The sequence below is a fragment of the Orbicella faveolata genome, unplaced genomic scaffold (assembly GCF_042242905.1).
Source record: "Orbicella faveolata isolate gen_17 unplaced genomic scaffold, um_ofav_v1 contig_25, whole genome shotgun sequence".
In the NCBI taxonomy this organism is placed as follows: domain Eukaryota; kingdom Metazoa; phylum Cnidaria; class Anthozoa; order Scleractinia; family Merulinidae; genus Orbicella; species Orbicella faveolata.
This window is the reverse complement of record NW_028301553.1, coordinates 6,705,360-6,725,996: the sequence shown is the minus strand read 5'-3', so window position 1 is coordinate 6,725,996 and position 20,637 is coordinate 6,705,360. Positions and strand designations below refer to the sequence as shown.

The 20,637-nt window shown below is 39.1% G+C and overlaps 1 protein-coding gene and 1 pseudogene across 2 annotated transcripts in view; both read left to right on the top strand.

The window, feature by feature from the left end:
- LOC149108738 (uncharacterized) overlaps positions 1-4,320 on the top strand; it is an 87,020-nt pseudogene extending 82,700 nt beyond the window's left edge. The window contains exon 10 of the transcript XR_016208486.1: positions 887-4,320. The product of XR_016208486.1 is annotated as an uncharacterized LOC149108738 (transcript). The remainder of the gene's footprint in view (positions 1-886) is intronic.
- A 9,170-nt stretch (positions 4,321-13,490) lies between these two features.
- Positions 13,491-19,749, top strand: LOC110065447 (uncharacterized). The gene is made up of 5 exons (XM_089294171.1): positions 13,491-15,140; positions 15,313-15,351; positions 15,509-15,573; positions 17,589-17,657; positions 17,830-19,749. Exons 1-5 carry the CDS (start codon positions 15,101-15,103, stop codon positions 19,747-19,749), a joined length of 2,133 nt encoding a protein of 710 aa, XP_089150297.1. The 5' UTR covers positions 13,491-15,100.
- The last annotated feature ends 888 nt before the right edge of the window (positions 19,750-20,637 follow it).

The window sequence follows — 20,637 nt, the reverse complement described above, 5'->3', positions numbered from 1 at the left end:
AAAAAAGGGTACATTTCAACAAAACTGCTAAAAAGAGTAAGCCAAAAAGAACATGCAGAACTCAAAGAAAATTTTAACAAATTTCCCTATGTGCGCACCTTCCAACAAAACATTGAAATAATTGCCTCGTTCAAGAGAGATTTTTGCGTGCTCACCCTTTGCGTGCTCAGCTGCAATTACTCGCGATAACAGCGCCCAATTCCATCCCCCTGGGGAGGAAAAGTTACATATAGCTATGTGCAGCGTCCAATTTCCGTTTTGAGGTAAAATAAATCACCGAAGTCAAAGGCTTAAAATGTTTTGCTTTAGTTTAACTTGCATTTTTCCAAGACTAAACACAATTTGATCAGCACCAAGTTATTTGCAACTGTTTTGAAAGAGGAGAATAGTATTGTCTTTTGACCTATTATTAATAGCGGCATATTCGACTTTTTTACTCTGGCTCCCTCTACTTTGAAAATTTCAAATGTATACCTTTTACATTTTGTTTCTGTGATTCTTCTGGAGAAGGACGTTTTGTCAACATTTTATTCATAACATTTATTTAGTACATTGCAACAGGTAAGTTTGTTACGCTTATGTCATACGGTAGCTTTTCAGTGGTGCTGAAAGTGAAAGCGGTCTTTGCTGTTAGAACGCAGTGCCTGAATATTCCGATACGACAATGATCCTATAGAATTGGAAAACCTTTATTTATCAAGTGCCAAAAAAGAGATCAAGCAAGTCGACATCATAGACATTCCTGATATCTTATGCATGGTAAACATAATTGCAAATTATAATTTTTGCCTCTCATGTGAAACCGAAGTAATATATATTTCTTAGCTTGTTTAACATAAAAAGCGTATTTTCTTATCTGATTTATTGTCGTTTTCTCTTTTTCTAGGCATGCCTTATCCAGCAAATGAGATAGAAAGAATCCGCCAGCTCTACAAAACTCGTGAAGGAAGTGTCCTGCCAGTACCTTGGTGTGAAGATTTCAGCTTTCATCTGGATGAGATTTTCACCAGGCTCAGGTTTTTGAACAAAGAAAAAGCAAGAGGAACACTGGCTGAAGAAATCACCAACATGACAGCTATCTTCAAAGCCCATGAAGGATCTCAGAAGCCACGCACTGTTTTGATTGAAGGAGATCCTGGCATGGGAAAGACAACTTACTGTCAAAAGCTGGCGTATGACTGGGCAAATGGACAGGAAGAATGGGACGAGTCTTTTCCAGAAATCGAATTGCTGCTACTGCTTAGATGCCATGATATCGAAACTAACATCTGGGAGGCTATCGAAGAACAAATTCTCCCCGAAGATATTAACAAAGAATCCAAAGAAAACATTTTCAAATTCATCCGTGAAAATCAGTCCAAAGTTTTATTGGTACTTGATGGTTTAGATGAAGTGGATGATCCTGGTAAACTGGCCATGTACTTAAAACTTGTTCAAGGTAGAGAGTTCTCTAAGTGTCACATCGTTTTTACATCTAGACATGAAGTTGGAATGAAATTTAGGCGGTTCTGTGATACCCTGTGGGAAATTGTGGGATTCACTACGAAAGATGCAGAAAGCTTCATCTTCAAGTATTTTAAAAACAACAGACCTTTGGCTTACAAACTCCTAAAACTACTTAGGTCAGGATCTAAAGACTTACGTGAAATGATGGCAAATCCTTTGAACACCACTTTACTTTGTCTTCTTTGCGAGGATTTCCAGGGTTCTTTTCCGACGGGCAGGACTCAATTGTACATTGAAATTGTACTTTGTGTTTTGAGAAGATATGAAGAGAAGAACCAATTGCCGAGTACCAACGACGACCTGATCAAAGTTTACGAGAAAGAGCTGATACATCTGGGACATATGGCGTTCAAATCTCTGTGTGAAGGACAGCTATATATTGAAGAAAGCAGACTTGATTGCAGTTCGACTGTTTTAAGTCTTTTAGCTAAGTTCGGATTTTTATCAGTCCAAGTCAGTCTAGGTAGTCGAAGAAGACGTTGTGTGCGTTACGGATTTATGCACAAGAGTTTTCAAGAATTCTTTAGTGGTTTCTATCTCGCTTCGAAGATTCTCAGCGGAGAAGTTGACTGTGACACAGTAGTAACTGATGAGAGATATTTAGATGAACTGAACCAAGCGTTTTTGTTCATGAGTGGAATTGTTGTCTCACGATGCGAAGAAACCGCAGTGGGTCTTGTAAAAAGCATCGCCGCACACATAAACGGCGAACGTCAAATAAGTAGGAATCTGAAATTCGCGTTTGACTGTGTAGAGGAGTGCGCAACCCATAAGGAAAACCTTCAATCGCAATTGTTGCATACTTTTGGTGCCCACCTCCAGATTACGGCTTTAGGGTTATATGATGCAATAGCGTTTGATGCACCGTTGTACTTTGAGTATTTCTGTGAGGCTCTTACTGTAAATACCTCTTTGACTCATTTGCCTATAGAGATTCCGGAGGATTCTGATGCTGGTTTACTTTCTGATGCTATTAAAGTCAATACCGTATTGACTAATTTGGATTTGAGTGGGAACCATATTGGTGATTCTGGTGCTGCTTCCCTCTCTGATGCTATTAAAGTCAATACCGTATTGACTACTTTGGATTTGACTGGGAACGATATTGGTGCTTCTGGTGCTGCTTCCCTCTCTGGTGCTATTAAAGACAATACCGTATTGACTAATTTGGATTTGCGTGCGAACAATATTGGTGCTTCTGGTGCAGCTTCCCTCTCTAATGCTATTAAAGTCAATACCGTATTGACTAATTTGCATTTGAGGTGGAACAATATTGGTGCTTCTGGTGCTGCTTCCCTCTCTGATGCTATTAAAGTCAATACCGTATTGACTAATTTGGATTTGACTTGGAACAATATTGGTGCTTCTGGTGCTGCTTCCCTCTCTAATGCTATTAAAGTCAATACCGTATTGACTAATTTGGATTTGAGTGAGAACAATATCGGTGCTTCTGGTGCTGCTTCCCTCTCTGATGCTATTAAAGTCAATACCGTATTGACTAATTTGGATTTGAGTGGGAACAATATCGGTGCTTCTGGTGCTGCTTCCCTCTCTGATGCTATTAAAGTCAATACCGTATTGACTAATTTGGATTTGAGTTGGAACAATGTTGGTGCTTCTGGTGCTGCTTCCCTCTCTGATGCTATTAAAGTCAATACCGCATTGACTAACTTGGATTTGAGTGGGAACGATATTGGTGCTTCTGGTGCTGCTTCCCTCTCTGATGCTGTTAAAGTCAATACCGTATTGACTAATTTGCATTTGAGTGGGAACGGTATTGGTGATTCTGGTGCAGCTTCCCTCTCTGATGCTATTAAAGTCAATACCGTATTGACTAATTTGCATTTGAGAAGGAACAATATTGGTGCTTCTGGTGCAGCTTCCCTCTCTGATGCTATTAAAGTCAATACCGTATTGACTAATTTGGATTTGACTTGGAACAAGATTGGTGCTTCTGGTGCTGCTTCCCTCTCTGATGCTATTAAAGTCAATACCGTATTGACTAATTTGGATTTGAGGTGTAACGGTATTGGTGCTTCTGTTGCTGCTTCCCTCTCTGATGCTATTTAAGTCAATACCGTATTGACTAATTTGGATTTGAGTATAAACGATATTGGTGATTCTGGTGCTGCCTCCCTCTCTGATGCTATTCAAGTCAATACCGTATTGACTAATTTGGATTTGAGTATAAACGATATTGGTGATTCTGGTGCTGCTTCCCCCGCTGATGCTATTACAGTCAATACAGTATTGACTAATTTGGGTTTTTGGTAGAACGAGATTGGTGCTTCTGGTGCTGCTTCCCTCTCTGATGCTATTAAAGTCAATACAGTATTGACTAACTTGGATTTGAGTGAGAACGATATTGGTGCTTCTGGTGCTGCTTCCCTGTCTGATGCTATTAAAGTCAATACCGTATTGAGTAATTTGGATTTGAGTGGGAACAAGATTGGTGCTTCTGGTGCTGCTTCCCTCTCTGATGCTATTAAAGTCAATACCGTATTGACTAATTTGGATTTGAGGTGTAACGGTATTGGTGCTTCTGTTGCTGCTTCCCTCTCTGATGCTATTAAAGTCAATACCGTATTGACTAATTTGGGTTTTTGGTAGAACGAGATTGGTGCTTCTGGTGCTGCTTCCCTCTCTGATGCTATTAAAGTCAATACAGTATTGACTAATTTGCATTTGAGTGAGAACAATATTGGTGATTCTGGTGCTGCTTCCCCCGCTGATGCTATTACAGTCAATACCGTATTGACTAATTTGGATTTGAGGTGGAACAATATTGGTGCTTCTGGTGCTGCTTCCCTCTCTGATGCTGTTAAAGTCAATACAGTATTGACTAATTTGGATTTTTTTGTAGAACGAGATTGGTACTTCTGGTGGTTTCCCTCTCTGATGCTATTAAAGTCAATACCGTATTGACTAATTTGAATTTTTAGGCGGATCCAACTTGATGATTCTGAACTTGCCTCTTTCTCATACACAAACGGTCAATAATGGTTCAGTTTAATGGCTTTAGGTTTTAATGTACTGATTAGGCCTTGCAGCTAACCTAACCCAGTATCTTGCTGACTATGTATATCGCGCAAGTGTGTAAATGCCTCAGTTTATATTTTACAGAACTGCTTTATGTGAAATTGCTGTAAATTGGTGTAAAGGTTGTTATCGCTAGCAACATGACAGTTGTAAATATACAGTATGGCTTCCAGAAGATAGTTTGCGTGAGTGTCTTTAAATCTTGATGTTGAAAACCATTTAAATGCTTAAGTTTTTTTAGAGATTGTCACGTGTGTCATAGTCTGATCAGCGCTAACATGTCGCCGAAAACTTATGTAGTCTTATACTGACGAAAAACTGACGCTCTATTTTGCCGGTACTGTGGTAGCTGACTCGTTCCCAGTTGTTTCCATACAACTTCATGCAGAGCGCGGAACGGGGCGAGGCGGGAGTGCAGGGTGAGATCACCCCTTCCTGACCTTGCGCCCTGCCGCGTGTTGAATGAAGACGACTGGGGACGAGTCGGCTGTGGTAGAGATTTTTACATAGCAATGCCCATAGAACCGGTTGTTTTATGTCAAAGAAGTGCTTACAATTTACACCTATTTCGATTTAGTTCAATTATATTTGAGACAGAAACCTTAATGACGTATGCCAATAAAATATTTAGAATCCTTTAATTAATACTCTGATACCGGAATCATGGGTAATAAAGAGCCTTTACTCTCCATGCTGGAGTTACGTGAAACGTGTCTAGATGTTAACTACAAGAATTTTCTAAATGATATGTACAACCCTTCATTTCCCCGCTGTTTAAAACACATTGATTTTGACTCTCAGAGAGAATAACAACAAAACAAAATCAAAAGGCCCCTTTGGGCTATCTCGCCTAACGTTTCTTCCCGTCATGCAATATACTCCTTCAGATTACTGGTCCCTCTCAGCCAACCATTAGCCCACTGGGTCTCTGTGTGTACCTGTATCAACTTCAAGTCCCTAAAAAACTGAATGGTACTCGTTTATACTCCTTGCCGGGGTGGAGAGAGGCACTATGAAGGCATAGGTGGTAAAGACGTTGTATACAATTTACGTGACATGCTCTTGGTAATTGCGTAATGATTTCAGCCGTTACGCGTTTAAGCCAATGTTTGAAATTGCGTCGAAAATTGCCCTAAATCATAAATACTGCGTGTAGAAAAAACAATATGTATATATAAAAAGTGCAAAATTTGATTTTCGTAAAACAGTGCTCAATACGTCAGAGTAGAGCGAAGTATATAATGTGGGAGGAAAAACACAAATAAACTACAAGTTCGTCCCTACAAGCCTGTTTCGTGGTGTCCCACTCATCAGGGGATTTAATGAGCATAATCTTTACCACCGCTTATATACAATATATAGTGAATTTTTGTTTAAGGTTCTTTTAGTTATAAACATCATCTTAACGTATAAGAAGGTATATTTCAACAGCATAATCGCCCTTCAGTGACTTCTTTCACGTACAAGGCGAATAGAAGCTTTTCATTTCATCGTGCGTGCGCAATATAGAACCAGTTTGTTTTTGAAATTTTGGCACAGTTTTGCCACAATTATACCACTGAACCATTTTGTTCACCACGAAACAAGTCAACTGTATTGATACAAGCCTTGCATAAAACACGGAGCTATCACGGTGTAAACACAGCAAATACGGTGTATCAGTTCATCACGTGTAAGCCCAGGTGTTTCGCAAAAATCTTACCGAGCACAGCGAAGCTGTCGCGAATCATGTAAGTCCAGGTCACTCGTTGAAGCGAGCCAAAGTTTAGCTAATTTGCTTGCTGCGATTTCAAATATAAACAAACCTCTACAAACCCTTCGACTGTAAAGGTACAGAAGTGTTTGATTTAGCTGAAAAATGCGTGATCATTCTGCCAAATCAGTACGATGTGATAAAAGAGACGGGAAACCCTCGCGTGGGCGTTTTGCCAAATCAGTTCGATGTGGTAAGAGAGACAGGGAACCCTCGAGAATACCTAAACAAAAATTGTTTCAATTTCTAAAACACAGACAGAAGAGAAAACAAATTAAACTTATTTTTCAAAAAAATTGTCCTAGCTCACCCGGTTTTAACTACTTCTGCACAACATTTAAAACTTGGTTTCTAAGACACTGCTATGAAAGTTGTTTGCACTATTATTACTTTGGTTCAAAGCTAAATGTAAAAAATGTTCCAGCTCATAACAGAATATTTCAAAAATTAAGGTGTAATATTTCAAAGCCTTCATTGAAAAAATCTTCCAGGCTTGTACTTTTTACAACACTTTCTGGTGGTATGAATCCAGACAATAGACACTCATCTCAAATGGACACAAATGCTTCTAGTACAAGTGCTGAAAACAGTTCATATGACCGAATGATTAATAGACTATGTCGTAAAGGTTTGCAGGCTGTGGATGTTGGTGGTTCTGGTGACTGCTTTTTCAGAGCAATTTCACATCAGTATTATGGCACTTCTGAGTTTCATATTGCTGTAAGGCAAGCTGGTGTTAGCTATTTAGAACAACATGCTGAGTTGTTTGTAGAGAGTATATCCGAGGATTCATCGAAAAGTTATTTGAAAAGAATGGCAACACCAGGCACATGGTGTGACAACATTATCATACAAGCTGTAGCCAATCAACTTTATTGTGTAATTCATATCATTGAATCAAGACTTTCTTGCCCAGAAGGCACTACAATAACTCCACCTCCTGCTAATAAAAACCAAAGAGTATTGTTTGTTGGTTACATAGAAGACTTGCATTATGTTTCTACAGTACCTCATACTATTAATAAGAATGCCTTGAAATATCTTAAATTAAAATTATCAGAATCACCCGAGCAACATCAAAAGAGACTTCAAAACAGGCGAGATAATAGGCAGAGAAAAAGGAAACAAGAACAAAGTCCTGAAAATATTGTAAAAAAGGCGTGTAATAATCAGCCAGAGGGTAACTGTACCATTACACAAAAACAATACTTACTAAATTTTGATGCAGAAAAAAATGGAGATATTCACAAACAGAGCTGGACAAAAGAAAATATAACTAAATTCCATAATTCCAATAATTATGCCATTTACCAAAGCAAAATTTGTTTTGAAGCATGGCCATTGAGAGTGGCACCAAAATGTCTGCAAAATTATAAGTGTTCTAGGTGCTCAAGGGAAAAGGAGTCACCAAAAAAATTCTCCAAGGAAAACTTAATGATACCCTCACCAGTACCCAGTGAACTTTCTGGTTTAACGCAAATAGAAGAAATGCTTATTGCTAAAACTCTTCCTATAATGCATATTTATATTAAACCAGGAGGACAAAGAGGATATTCAGGACATACAATAAATCTTCCTCAAGATGTCAGTGAATTGGCACATTCACTTCCAAGATAGCCTAAAGATTTATCAATAATTCTTGTTAAAGTTAAAGGAAAAGGAAATTTTGTTAAAAACCTTTCGGTGAGAAGGCAAGTGGTTTCAGATGCAATTCACTGGCTTGTTAAAAATAATCCACATTATTCACACATTGAATTAAATTATCACGCATTAAATTCTTTACCAGAGAATGATGTTCCCAATGAAATTCTTTCTATAGAAACAGATGAGACTTCATTAGAGGATAAAGCAACTTCCAGACCAGATGTTGGTCCTGTTTATAATGAAGATGATGTTGTTTATAACAGTAATACAGATTATTCCAGGTTGCTACCTGTTAATGACACCCAGCAACAAGAAATTGATTTCATTCGTCAGAATGTTTCACAGGGACATATGAACACGCCAAATTTGGGTAATAGCCCTTTAAATGAGTATGTCACTCCCTTTTTAGCCACAATGGCATTTCCAACATTGTTTCCTGATGGTAAAGGAGATCCAACAAATCCTGCAATTTTAAAAAATATAACTCTGAGAGAAAAGATAAAAAACCTTACTAAATTTGCAGAGAAAAAGGACAATAAATGGATTTACCGGTTTGCAAATCATCCGAGGTTTTCATATTGGGCTTTAAACATGATTCAGCGTAAACAAATCCTACAACAAACCGGAATATTTTTAAAACAAAATCCTGGAGAACAACATCTGACTTTGGAAGAAAGAAGAGAAATGGTTGACAATAATAATGCAAACCTTTTGATGACAAAGCTGTCCCGTTACATTACTAACATAAGTGGGTCAGATGCTTATTGGTACAAAGCAAAAGAGGATTTGAAAGCAATCATTCAACATGCTGGACCTCCCACACATTTTCAGCAGCAGATATGCATTAGCCGGAATTACATTCTCTTATTGGAATCAAAACAGATGAAGGAAACAGCTTATCTGAAACGAGACGTCGAAATGTTATTACAATCCTCACATTGTTGATTGGTTTTTTACTGAACGCTTGAAACAATTTATCAAGCACTGGCTATGTGATTCACTTGATGCAAAATGGCACTGGTACAGATTTGAGTATCAGTCTAGAGGGAGCATTCATTGCCCTGGTGTTGCCAAACTCAGTAATGATCCAGGCCTATGCAAGTTAAGTGAAACTGCACTTAGTGGTTATTTGGCAGAAAATAGTAAAGATAATGCTACCAGTACAATAGTGAGTGAGGGGAAAATAGCTGCTGAGAAGATCTGTCAATATGTTGATTGGTTAATGTCCACCTGTAACCCAAATCCTCCAGATAATGGCCTGTGGATAAAACCTTCTATTCATCCTTGCCAAGAATACCACAAAAATATCACGACACTGACTATGTTGATTTGTTGAAAATGGTTCAAAGACACACTGGATGTAGTACAAGTTATTGTTTGCGAAAAAAGAACAATGAAACAGAAGCAGAATGTCGATTTAACTTTCCATTTGAGACTTGCGAAAAAACATCATTGCATTTTGAGCATATTCATTCAAAAGACAACACATCAAAATACAGAGTTCAGGTAATTACCAAAAAAAATGATCACAGAGTTAACAACCACCAGCGCCTTCAACTTCAAGGCTGGCGTGCAAATTGTGACTTTCAAGTAGTTATAGGTTACCATGCATGTGTGGTGTACTTGGCTGAAAGTATGCAGCAAAAACTGAATCCAGATTGCATCTTCTTAAGCAAGCATTCAGTAATATTGTGCATAATTCACAAATAAATGCCAATGCTGCATCCATAATTAAGAAAACTGTGATGAAAGCACTTGGTCAGCGAGATTTTTCTGCACAAGAAGCAATGCACCATTTACTTTTTTTAAACCTTGTAAGCTCGTCCTTTAATGTAATCCCTATCAACTTAAATGGTTCGCGAAGGCTTAATGTAACAAAAAAACCTGATGATAGAGCAGCAACAGACAGTTTGCTTGATGTGTATGCTCAACGTGAAAAATATCAAGGCACTGTAAAATGTGACTTGCGTAATTTAAATTTTCTTCAGTTTGCAATGAAATACAACCTTGTCAATGGAAAATTAGTAGATCAACTAAACAATGTAGTACCAAGAGTTTCCCCACGTATTCATCAAATCCAAAAAGTACAAATTTTGGCTTATACTGTAAGTACCAATTGCTAAGATATAAACCTTGGAAAAACAAACAGGATGATGCATGGGAAAACCAAGTAAGCAGCGATGATGTATTTATTTTACAGTGGAAACGTTTCTTGCAAACAAATTTTGCAATAAAACACGTGCCTGATTGGCATGGAAAGCTGAAAGACATACAGTCTCTCTCTGATATTCAGCAAAGTGAAAATTGTGTACAACCAGAACAGCAACGCGAAGAATGGATGGTTTTAGCAGACTTCATTAACTCAACTTATACAAACAATTTTGAAGCCTCATCGGAAAATGACTGGCACAGCTACAGTTATTCATACACCCCACGGCAACTGTTAGAAATGAGTTCTTGGATAAAATCCAAAAAACAGTTTTATGAAAGTCAAGAACAAAACTTCAATGTAGATATAAATACTTTTAGTAGCATGCAGTCACTTGCATGCAATATAGTGAAAGACCATTTCAACAACCCGGACCCTCAGTCACCTTTGCATTTGATAATAAATGGCTTTGCTGGAACAGGCAAAAGTTACCTTATCAATGCATTAAGAAACCGTCTGCGAAATAATTGTACTGTGACAGCAACTACTGGAAAAGCTTCATTCAATGTAAATGGTATAACCATTCACTCACTTCTGAGCTTACCTGTTGGCCCCAGGGGCAACACAGATCTGAAAGGCCAAACCCTAGTCAGATTACAAGATAAACTACATGACATTAAATAGATACTTATCGACGAGTACTGTACGGGTCCGCAAATGATCCCCAAATTGGACCGCAAATGATCCCGGACCGGAAATGATCCCCGATAGGGACCGCAAATGATCCCGACTAAAAAATAACGAATGGCATGGATGGTGGGATGGGTGGATAGGGAATTGGCGTACGTGAATACCGATGTTTTTATTAAAGCCATCTTATAATTATAATGGCTTACAACTTGCTTTTTTTCATACTTTCGACTAAATTTTGTTGCTAACTACGATGTTATGAATATCACCACTCAATCATCAAAACACGCGTTGGCTTGCATTTCTTTGCAATTCTCAGTAAAATTGTGATCAGTGCAACATTCGCTACATATCCTCCTTTGTTAAACATTGATGTGTCGGTGTTATAGTTAAATCACATTTTATCAGCCATTAACGCCACTCGTCTAAAGTTTTAAACTAAAATCTAACCATGAAGCAACTATTAAGGAAGACGCTGTCACCTGAGTAGACCCACAGGCCTACAACGCTTCATCACTCTGTAAAACACCTAGTGTGTAGCACTGGAAATTTGAACAAATTTATTTTGTAATTTTTCCTTGGTCGTATTTTGGCTTTAATTCCTCGGAAATGACTACTTGAGTATTCTAAGAAGCCAAAATTCCAAGCTTTAGTTATGAAGTTCAGCTTCATGACCAAGCAAGGCCAAGGTTTGCGCGGGTCGGTATATTTCGTTGACCCCTAGTCCATGGACTACCCCGATGGACCTGGTCCATGGACTACTTGAATGGACTACCCATGGACTACCCTAAATGGACCACCCTGAAATTTGTGGCAAACATAAATTTAACGATGCTAGAACCCGAACAAAAGATGTGATCGATCGACAAACACATTACGGAACACTTGCGATTTAACAGATTTAACGATCCCGAACAAAATCAGATCAGAACAGTTGCGATTTAATCCTCAAACGTTTCCTACCTTAACATCTGGACCTTTGTCACAAAATATTGGATTCGAGCGAGTTTTCCTTTTGTTTAATAGTTACATTATAACATATTCACATAACATTCATATAACCCCATACACCCTTACACCGCCATCTTGTATTTCTTCCTCCTGGCCAAATGAGTGTAGCTAGCAGGCGCAGTAGTCGCTCACGAGTCGCTCACGGTCGATCACAATATGAAAAGGACGCTAGATGGTAAGTGGAAATTTGGCATATATAATCGCATTCATCTCTGACTTGTGAGCCAGTTCTTTACGCCATAACAGGGAACGAGAAAAGTAACTCATTTCCTCTATTTCAGTTGTAATATTTTGTTGCAAAGGTCCAGTTGGGGATTAAATCTGTTACATCGTAGGTGTTCCATAACTGTGTTTGTCGATCGATCACATCTTTCGTTCGGGTTCTAGCCTTGTTAAATTTATGTTTGCCACAGATTTCAGTGTGGTCCATTTAGGGTAGTCCATGGGTAGTCCATTCAAGTAGTCCATGGACCAGGTCCATCGGGGTAGTCCATGGACTAGGGGTCAGCGAAATGTACCAACCCGGCTTGCGCTTCGTTTTGACAAGTTAGCTGTTTGATAGATGTTCGATACTATCGCCACCGGGATTTCGAGAATGTTTACAAGTATGTGTTTTTCTAAGACTTCTAATTCAATAGATCGTCTTCACGTGACGTGTTTTTATCCTCATCAGGCGTAAGAGGCAGTATATTTATATCTGTTTACAATTAGTGTGCTTCGATTGGAAACCGGAGCATTTTGAATTTCAGGGTTATGGAGGTTGCGTGACAAAAAGTTACGATCGAGTTTGTTGAAAAATATATACTTATCTCATGATTTTGAGCCTTTTTAGAAGTTAGAGCATTAGGAAAAGTGCTTATGTAAATGCTTGTTTGTTTAGTACTGATAATTAGTCGCCTAGAAAGCCAAAGCAACTTCCAGATGTTTACACTATATTCCGGCCGCCATATTGGTGTAACACGGATGTATACCAACATGGCGTTTTCTTACTGGGCTCTGTAAATTTCTGGGAAACATTTACGACGAATTTCTGAAGTTTGGGGAAACGCACAGGCCTAAAACTTGGAGAAGTGTCTTATTTAGTTATCTTCTGTAGCGTACATCACAATTTTTTAGCTTTTCCATTGGTTGGTTTTCGATTTATGGAATGGAAATTCCTGCATCAAAATCACTTTAAACAACAACAAAAAAATGTCCTCAATGTACTATTCACTTATATGCATAAATTTCTATAGTATATTTATTTTTTGGTGTATAATAATAGCAATAACAACAATAGGAATAATCTAATTGATTGTTACTCTGATGAGTTTTCCTACATTGTAAAATACAAAATCTCTGGACAATTAAACAATTCTTTACCAGCATGTATGTAACATGGCAAAAGGTACATGTATACAAAGAAAAACAAAAGTTTAAACTGCAAGTTACATTACATTATGATTTTCTTTCACAGGCAAAAATGTCTTCAAGCCCTTCAAACGCAAAGGTAAATTATTTGTTCTATACTTCACTTACTAAACCTTCTAACAACTTACCTATAATTCTATACTTTGCTATTGAAGGAATGCCAGGCATTATAAAGTAAGTTTATTGTTCTGATTGCCTGAGTGTTCCTATGATACAGATTGTTTAAATCTTTTATGAACAACTGAAGTTACATTCAACTTCTGTATGAAATATTCCTCATTGTATTCTAACAAATTACTTCTGTTTCTTTTGTTTTGTTTTGTTGTTTTTTTTTTTCCAGAAAGTAACCCTGGCTTTATCCACACTGTATCACCCATGAAAAAAGCATATATACCTACACAGCTTTCGTCGTATTAATTTCCAACATATACCTACACAGCCTACATCTCATCAATCCCCCTCATATACCTGCACAGCCTACATCTCATTAATCCCCCTCACATACCTACACAGCCTAGATCTCATTAATCCCTACATATACCTACACAACCTACATCTCATTAATCCCCTACATATACCTATACAGCCTACATCTCATTAATCCCCTACATATACCTACACAACCTACATCTCATTAATCCCCTACATATACCTACACAACCTACATCTCATTAATCCCCTACATATACCTACACAATCTACATCTCATTAATCCCCTACATATACCTACACAATCTACATCTCATTAATCCCTACATATACCTACACAGCCTACATCTCATTAATCCCCTACATATACCTACACAATCTACATCTCATTAATCCCCTACATATACCTACACAACCTACATCTCATTAATCCCCTACATATACCTACACAATCTACATCTCATTAATCCCCTACATATACCTACACAATCTACATCTCATTAATCCCTACATATACCTACACAACCTACATCTCATTAATCCCCTATATATACCTACACAACCTACATCTCATTAATCCCCTACATATACCTCGTAGCTACTAAAACACGGAACCACCCAAAACGACCCAAAATGACCCAAAACGACCCACAACTATCCACAACGGCCCACAACGATCCACAACGAACCCAAAACGATCCAAAACGACCCACAACGAACCAAAATATTCCAAAACGACCAAAAACGCCTTTGATAGCTTTTAAACACTGTCTTGGGTTGTCTTGGTTGACTAAACTCATCTCCAGAGCTCCCCGACAAAATAAAATAACTGGAAAACAAAATAACTGGATTCTGATTGGACGAGAGCAGTACTCCCTAGGAGAACCTATTGCTATTTACTTTTCTTTCCGAAGTTGACCCGAAGTCTTCCGACGAATTTCGAAGTTGATCCGAACACTAACGAAAATTTCCGATGTTGATTCGAAGACTTTTGGAGTTGAACCGAAGTTTTCCGAAGATTTTCCAATGTCAGCCCGAACACTTAGGAAGGTTTCGGATATTTACCTGGAGTATTCTGAAGACGAACCGAGGAGGAATTTTGTTGAGGTCGAGCGAATTCCTATACTTATTTTTTTTCGTGAGCCTCAAAGGAGGAGGGGGGGGGGTGGTGGTCAGCATGAGGAGGGGTGTATCTCCAATTATTCACGCTATGAAAATGTAGTGTAGTGTATTTTAGTTGAGAAAATGCCTTGTCTTAAAATGAGTCTGCAAAGACATACCAGCGATTTGTTTTTTCACGTGATCTGCTGTTTCCTCCTCCTCCTTGTCCCCCGAGGAGACTTCAGACTTTACGACTTCCTGACGCAAAGGGAAGAGCCACGTGACTCCACGTGACGAAATGTTGCGTTACAATTACAATTTGGGAGAAAATACAGATCCAATCATTGCCACGCATGCATGCGTAGTCGATGATGGCGGCCTCGCAGGAAGACCAAGAACATATCTCAAGTACGGATACTTTATGTTTGTGTTTTCACATGACCGCTCTGTAGCTTGTTACCTTTCTTGTAACTTTGAGCTAAATAGAACTTTATTTAAGAAAAGCCAATTCTACTCCTTTGATGCTGATAAACAGCCCTCTCACGGCTTGCTTCATTCATTTCTATTTCTTATTTTGTAGAAGTCATTATTTCATCTGATTCATCTGACACAGAAAATGGTGAGTGACTTGGGCTAGAACTGTAATCTTTACTATAATCATTAATGAAATTTTTCACTTCTCAAAGTACAGATTTTTCACTTAGCAAAGTAGAGATTTCGCAAAGTACAATTTGCAAATTACAATAAATAAACATGCTTCCCTTATGTATTTGCAGATCTTCCACGGTATCTATCGTCAGCAAGGCCACCAAAGCTGGAGGAAAGAGGTGCTGTTCATAAGGTAAAACTTCATTTGTAGGGAAATTCTCAAATGTTGTTTGTGTGATTGTAAGGGCAAGAATATGAAGGTGGTATTGCTTCCATTTTCACTGTGGGAGACGCGTGGATTTTCACCGACTCAAAGCCGGCCATGAAGTTACGTTTATTTGATATAAGCAACTGGAAGCTAAACCTCAGAAATCGTTTTATCCATTTTGTACGGCTGGTCATTTTAGCAAGGGACAAATTTTATACCGTTAAATATCTGGTTGCGCCACAGTTTAATTTAATAGGGCAAAGGTCGCACTTTTTCCACGATGTCGCAGCATTCTGCCACAGGGGGGTCGAGGGGGCGCACGTCTGCGAAATATCTTCTTTTTCGATTCCGTTTCATGTACGGTTTGTACCAATGATTACTTCAAACAGCAACTCCGAGCTCTAAAAGCAACATTTCATCAGCTTAAGAAACAAGCTGACTAATTTGGACCTTACAAGTCTGCACACCAGGCGTCTTTGCACCATTGCGAAACTAATGATGGATGATAAATGATCCCGGTGTTTCAGGTTTGATTGAATTTTTTTCCATTTAAATTTTTTGATCGGAGTTTTTTTTTTACCAATTCCCATTTAAGTCATTTGGCATGGAAGATATGGCCTACTTTGGGGCAGAACACCAGTACGGTTTCCTTGACCACATGTCTACTCATGACACAAAGGTCGCACATGTCGCGCAGAATTTGTGTGGTAAACATAGGTGCTAAATGGGACCTCTGCTCAATGAGAGTTATCTTTCTGATCTGAGCGTAACGGAAATTATAGCCAAAATTGTAAGTACTGGTAAGGGAAACAGTTTTTTTTTTTCGTTAAAAAATTGAGTCCGCTTTACGAAACAGCAACCAGAGGGCGTTATCGTGCTGTGATCTGAAATAAGAACAAACAGGATTTAGAAAGCCCGTTTCCGGTAGTTAGGTCATCTGGCGGAAAACGGACTTTTCTCGCTTGCAGCGCACCATTTTTTACCGACCAGTTTTCTGGTCGGCGAGGGACCGCAATGGGTTGAGATGTAAGAGAAGCTATAAACGCGGGTCTAACAAAGCTTGGCTTCAAGTAAATTCGACGAGCACAGTTTTCACAGACAATTTAGTCGATCAGCTTTCTTTGTCCAGCCTCGCACTAACGAAAAATTCTCAGTTCATGCAAGCTAGCGACATGGTGAGGCCCGTTTTAATAAAAGCTTTCGGCGATAACTCGGGTTCGAAACACCTTCCACGCACAAGATACAGACTGTTTCTTTCGATTTTGAGGAAGCACTGACCGGGAAACAGTTTGCTAGGGTCATGTCAATTTATTGTGAAATTCACACGCGTATCCAGTCATTTGAGGAATTATTTGAACGAGCGATAAGCAGGCGGGCTGTCAAATTAACTTCACACCCATGACTTTTCGCGGCTACAATATGCAAATTAAATTTAATCTCTTGCAGGCGGAACAAGTCAAATAGTTTGAAAGAAGCCTCGGAAGACTGCGCTATTTAATGCGTGCGGTTCTTAATGTTATTTTGAAAATTAAGAATTCGCTTTTCAAGGCGCAAACTGTCATTACATTTAACAGGAAAATTTTGAGAAGGTGGTAAACGGGGGGTATAGATCACGTTTCACTGAAAATAAAACGGCCCTTTCACAATTCACGAAAAATATCATATTGACATTTCACGGAAAATAAGAGAAAGTGTTTTAGAAAATCACGGTTCACGGCTACTATGGAAATCACGATTCACGAGGAAAAAAAATAGTCATTTGACATTTCCCAGGAAGTAAGAGTTTTTTTTTTATATACGTGTTCGGTTTCTGGTGTGCCGCTGGGACTCGCTGGGACCCCTCCGCTTCCCGTTTTCTATTTTGCATCCCTATAAGACTAGACACCAAAAATCTCCATTCCTACCCCTATCCCTACCCTATCCCAGACTCGTTTGTTCTGTATACTTGCTGAAAACATGATTCCTTAAGAGAAACATTATTCTGTTATATCTTGTCTTAGGATTGTCAAGAGCCCAAAAGTAGACCGGAGAGTATTCTCTCATCTTGTTCTCATCAATACAACTTGCATGTAGTTTATAGTTTCTTTTCAGTATTCATTTTATTATTGTTACTTCTGCATCATGTCTTTAAAGAAATTACCCTTAAAAAACGCTTTTACGTCGAACAGAGAATTTGACAGCTACATTAATATCGATCAATATTCGATACATTAATATAGATTAATATCTTTCCACAGGGAGAAAAAGGAAACTATAGAAAATCTGGAAGGAGATCACCAAAGCATTCTTAATATCCTGCTACAAAATCCCGAAGACTTCAACCTCAAACAGAAGCCTTCCGGAATACGAGAGAACAAGATGTTCACGCTGGATATGAGAGAGATTTCGATATCATCTGCCAAAGCAGATGACAATGGGTCATATATCTCCAAAAGCTCCGCTACAAAGTTCTATATGTACAACGCGGAGGGGTCGCGCACATCCCACAAGGATGAAAATGGCGAATGGTACGTCAACATCAGAACCTCGAAAGGATACAAGAGACAAAACGTTCCAGAAGACGAAATATACGAGCTTAGACGGGAGTACCACACAAGTAAGCACAATCCTGATTTCTCTCGATCGATTACCACAGTTAAAGCTTATACAGAAAAAGAACCAAGGCCCTTTTATGTTGTAATGTATAAATGGGCAGATGGGGTGGAACAACACTTTAAGCTTCCTCGGCACGGAAACGCCACCAAACCCACCAGTAGTCAATACTACAGGAAGGATCCCAGTCTTTTCGCCAAGGTCGATAATATGCTAGAAAAGGGATTATCGACGGAGCAAGTTTATAATTCCATTGCCAGAAAGGGAGCCGGTACTGTTAGCGAAGTTATATCTGGTCCCAAGTTAGTTGACAACAGAAAGCTATCGTTAAAGGCGAAAGAAACTTCAACTTGTTCCAGTGGCAAGAAAAAATTCAAAAGTGAAGCAGAGGAGATGATTTCCTGCCTACAAACCGTTTCTCTCTTCCAAAGTGTAACATTCACGAAAGAAAGTTACATTGCTTTCAATAGTCTCCCCAACACGATCAATGACTTACAACGCTTCTGCGTAAATGGCAATGCGATACTCCGTGTAGACACAACATTCGAACTTGTCGAAGGGCTGTGGCTCACTGACACGACTTACACAAATGAAGCCCTCACTAATTTGAATGGTAAAAACCCAGAGTTCCCTGGGCCCAGCTTTTGGCACTTTCGCAAAACCAGGGAATGTTATCAAAGATTTGCTGGCGAGCTTGTGATTAAGAAGCCAGAGCTGTTCGGAATTAAAAAGATTGGCCACGACTTAGATAAAGCACTATCACAAGGACTATGTGACATTTTTACAGATGCCAAGAAGCTTTGGTGCACTCAGCATATGCAAGAGCGCGATCTCCAAAAGCTCAAATCTCTTGGGTGTAACCAACGGTCTCAGTCAAGGGTGATGGCTGATATATACGGAACGCAAGATGATGTTCTTCTACAGAATGGTTTAGCAGACGCTGAGGACGAATGCGATTTTGACGCTAAACTGGAAAGTTTAAAGCCTGTGTGGGAAGAAATAACCCCTGGTTTCCACCATTGGTTCAACAGCAACCGATCGAAGCTGTTCAAAGATTGCCTCGTTCTCTCAGCAAGGGAAAGTCTGAGCATTGAAGGCAGATTATACACAAATGGGCTCGAATTAAAGCACAAGCTTCAAAAGAAGAGAATGGCCGAAGAGGATGTCCCTAAAGAGGTGGCAGCCGTTACTTCCCAACTGGTCACGTGGGCAGAGGACTTCTACTTGGAAGAAGAGAGGGCTATACAAGGTCTCGGAAAGTACCGTCTTGCTGCCGGATATGACCGTTTTCAAGTAGATCCCGTAACGTGGAACAGATGGGGCCTAGCAAGGCAGGCTCAACATCTGGAAGCTTTCAGAGCCTTTGTACCACGCTCGCATGACACCTACGTCAAGGCGAAGTCTGCTGGTCTGAAAGTGACTCCAAATGCGACGAAAAGAAGAACGCAGTTACCTGAACCGGAATTATTTACGGACCGCATTTCACCGCCACCTTGCAAGAAGGTAGCTGTTTCACCGTTGGTCATCTCTAAAGTTGGCAAAGAAGCCGAATGGACGGTAAATATTTAGATACGACGTAGACATAAAAACGTAATGCTATTGATAGTACCCCTTTAGATAGAAAGCAATCATAAAGTTAGTAACGCTGTCAAGTTAAAGTGTGATTCTGTGAAAACGGACCAAATTCCGAGTTTTACAGGTTGTTGAAACTGGAGAAAACATCAATGTGTCTCAGTCGACCGTGTTTTGTTTCATCAACTTGATTAATAAAATAAAAGCGAAATTTTAATAACTACAGTCACATACTATTTATTGAAATATTGCAACAGTTATATTGTGGAGCTAAGGTGACTCATTCCATTATTGATGGTCTCAATGTCTTTTGTTTTTGTTTTTCTTTGTGTTTCATTGTTTAGGTAAAACCAAAGAAGGACGCTCCAAACCTGCAATTACTGGATCCAGACAGAATTTCTGGGCAGCAGTACGAGCTAGTTTGTAGAAATGACCATAAACTTTGTCCAAAAAACGTGCAAAGGTGTGAACAGTGCAAGGTCGCATTTCACAAGGCTGACATCGTGTTGGTCAAGACAGTTGGAATTCGTGAACGGACGGACAAGAAGACAGGAAATGTTGTGAAATACGCGGTGAATGTGTATCTCCATTATCTCACAAAGTGTCTCAGAGTTCGATCAGCGTTTCTCATTCTCTGCCATAATCGTGCCAGCAAGAACACTTACATTCTTACCTGAAGGGAGCCACAACAGCTTTGTAGCGAAAGGGTTACAAGTTGAACATGATGAAAAGTAACTTAGTGTGGTATTTTCGAACATGATAACATTAACTCGTGCCTTAACAGTGTCAAAGTCAGTGAGCATCACCTGTTTTGGTAATTATATTACGCTATGTCGCCTCAACATTGAAATGCATTCAGAGATATGTTAGGAAATCTTTTTATAG

Excerpts from the sequence above, each read along its gene's own strand:
- LOC110065447 (XM_089294171.1), top strand. The coding sequence starts at position 15,101 with ATGATGGCGGCCTCGCAGGAAGACCAAGAACATATCTCAA. Across the intron at positions 15,574-17,588 it reads AAAGAGGTGCTGTTCATAAG|GATTGTCAAGAGCCCAAAAG; the intron begins GTAAAACTTCAT and ends ATCTTGTCTTAG. Across the intron at positions 17,658-17,829 it reads CTCATCAATACAACTTGCAT|AAAAAGGAAACTATAGAAAA; the intron begins GTAGTTTATAGT and ends TTCCACAGGGAG.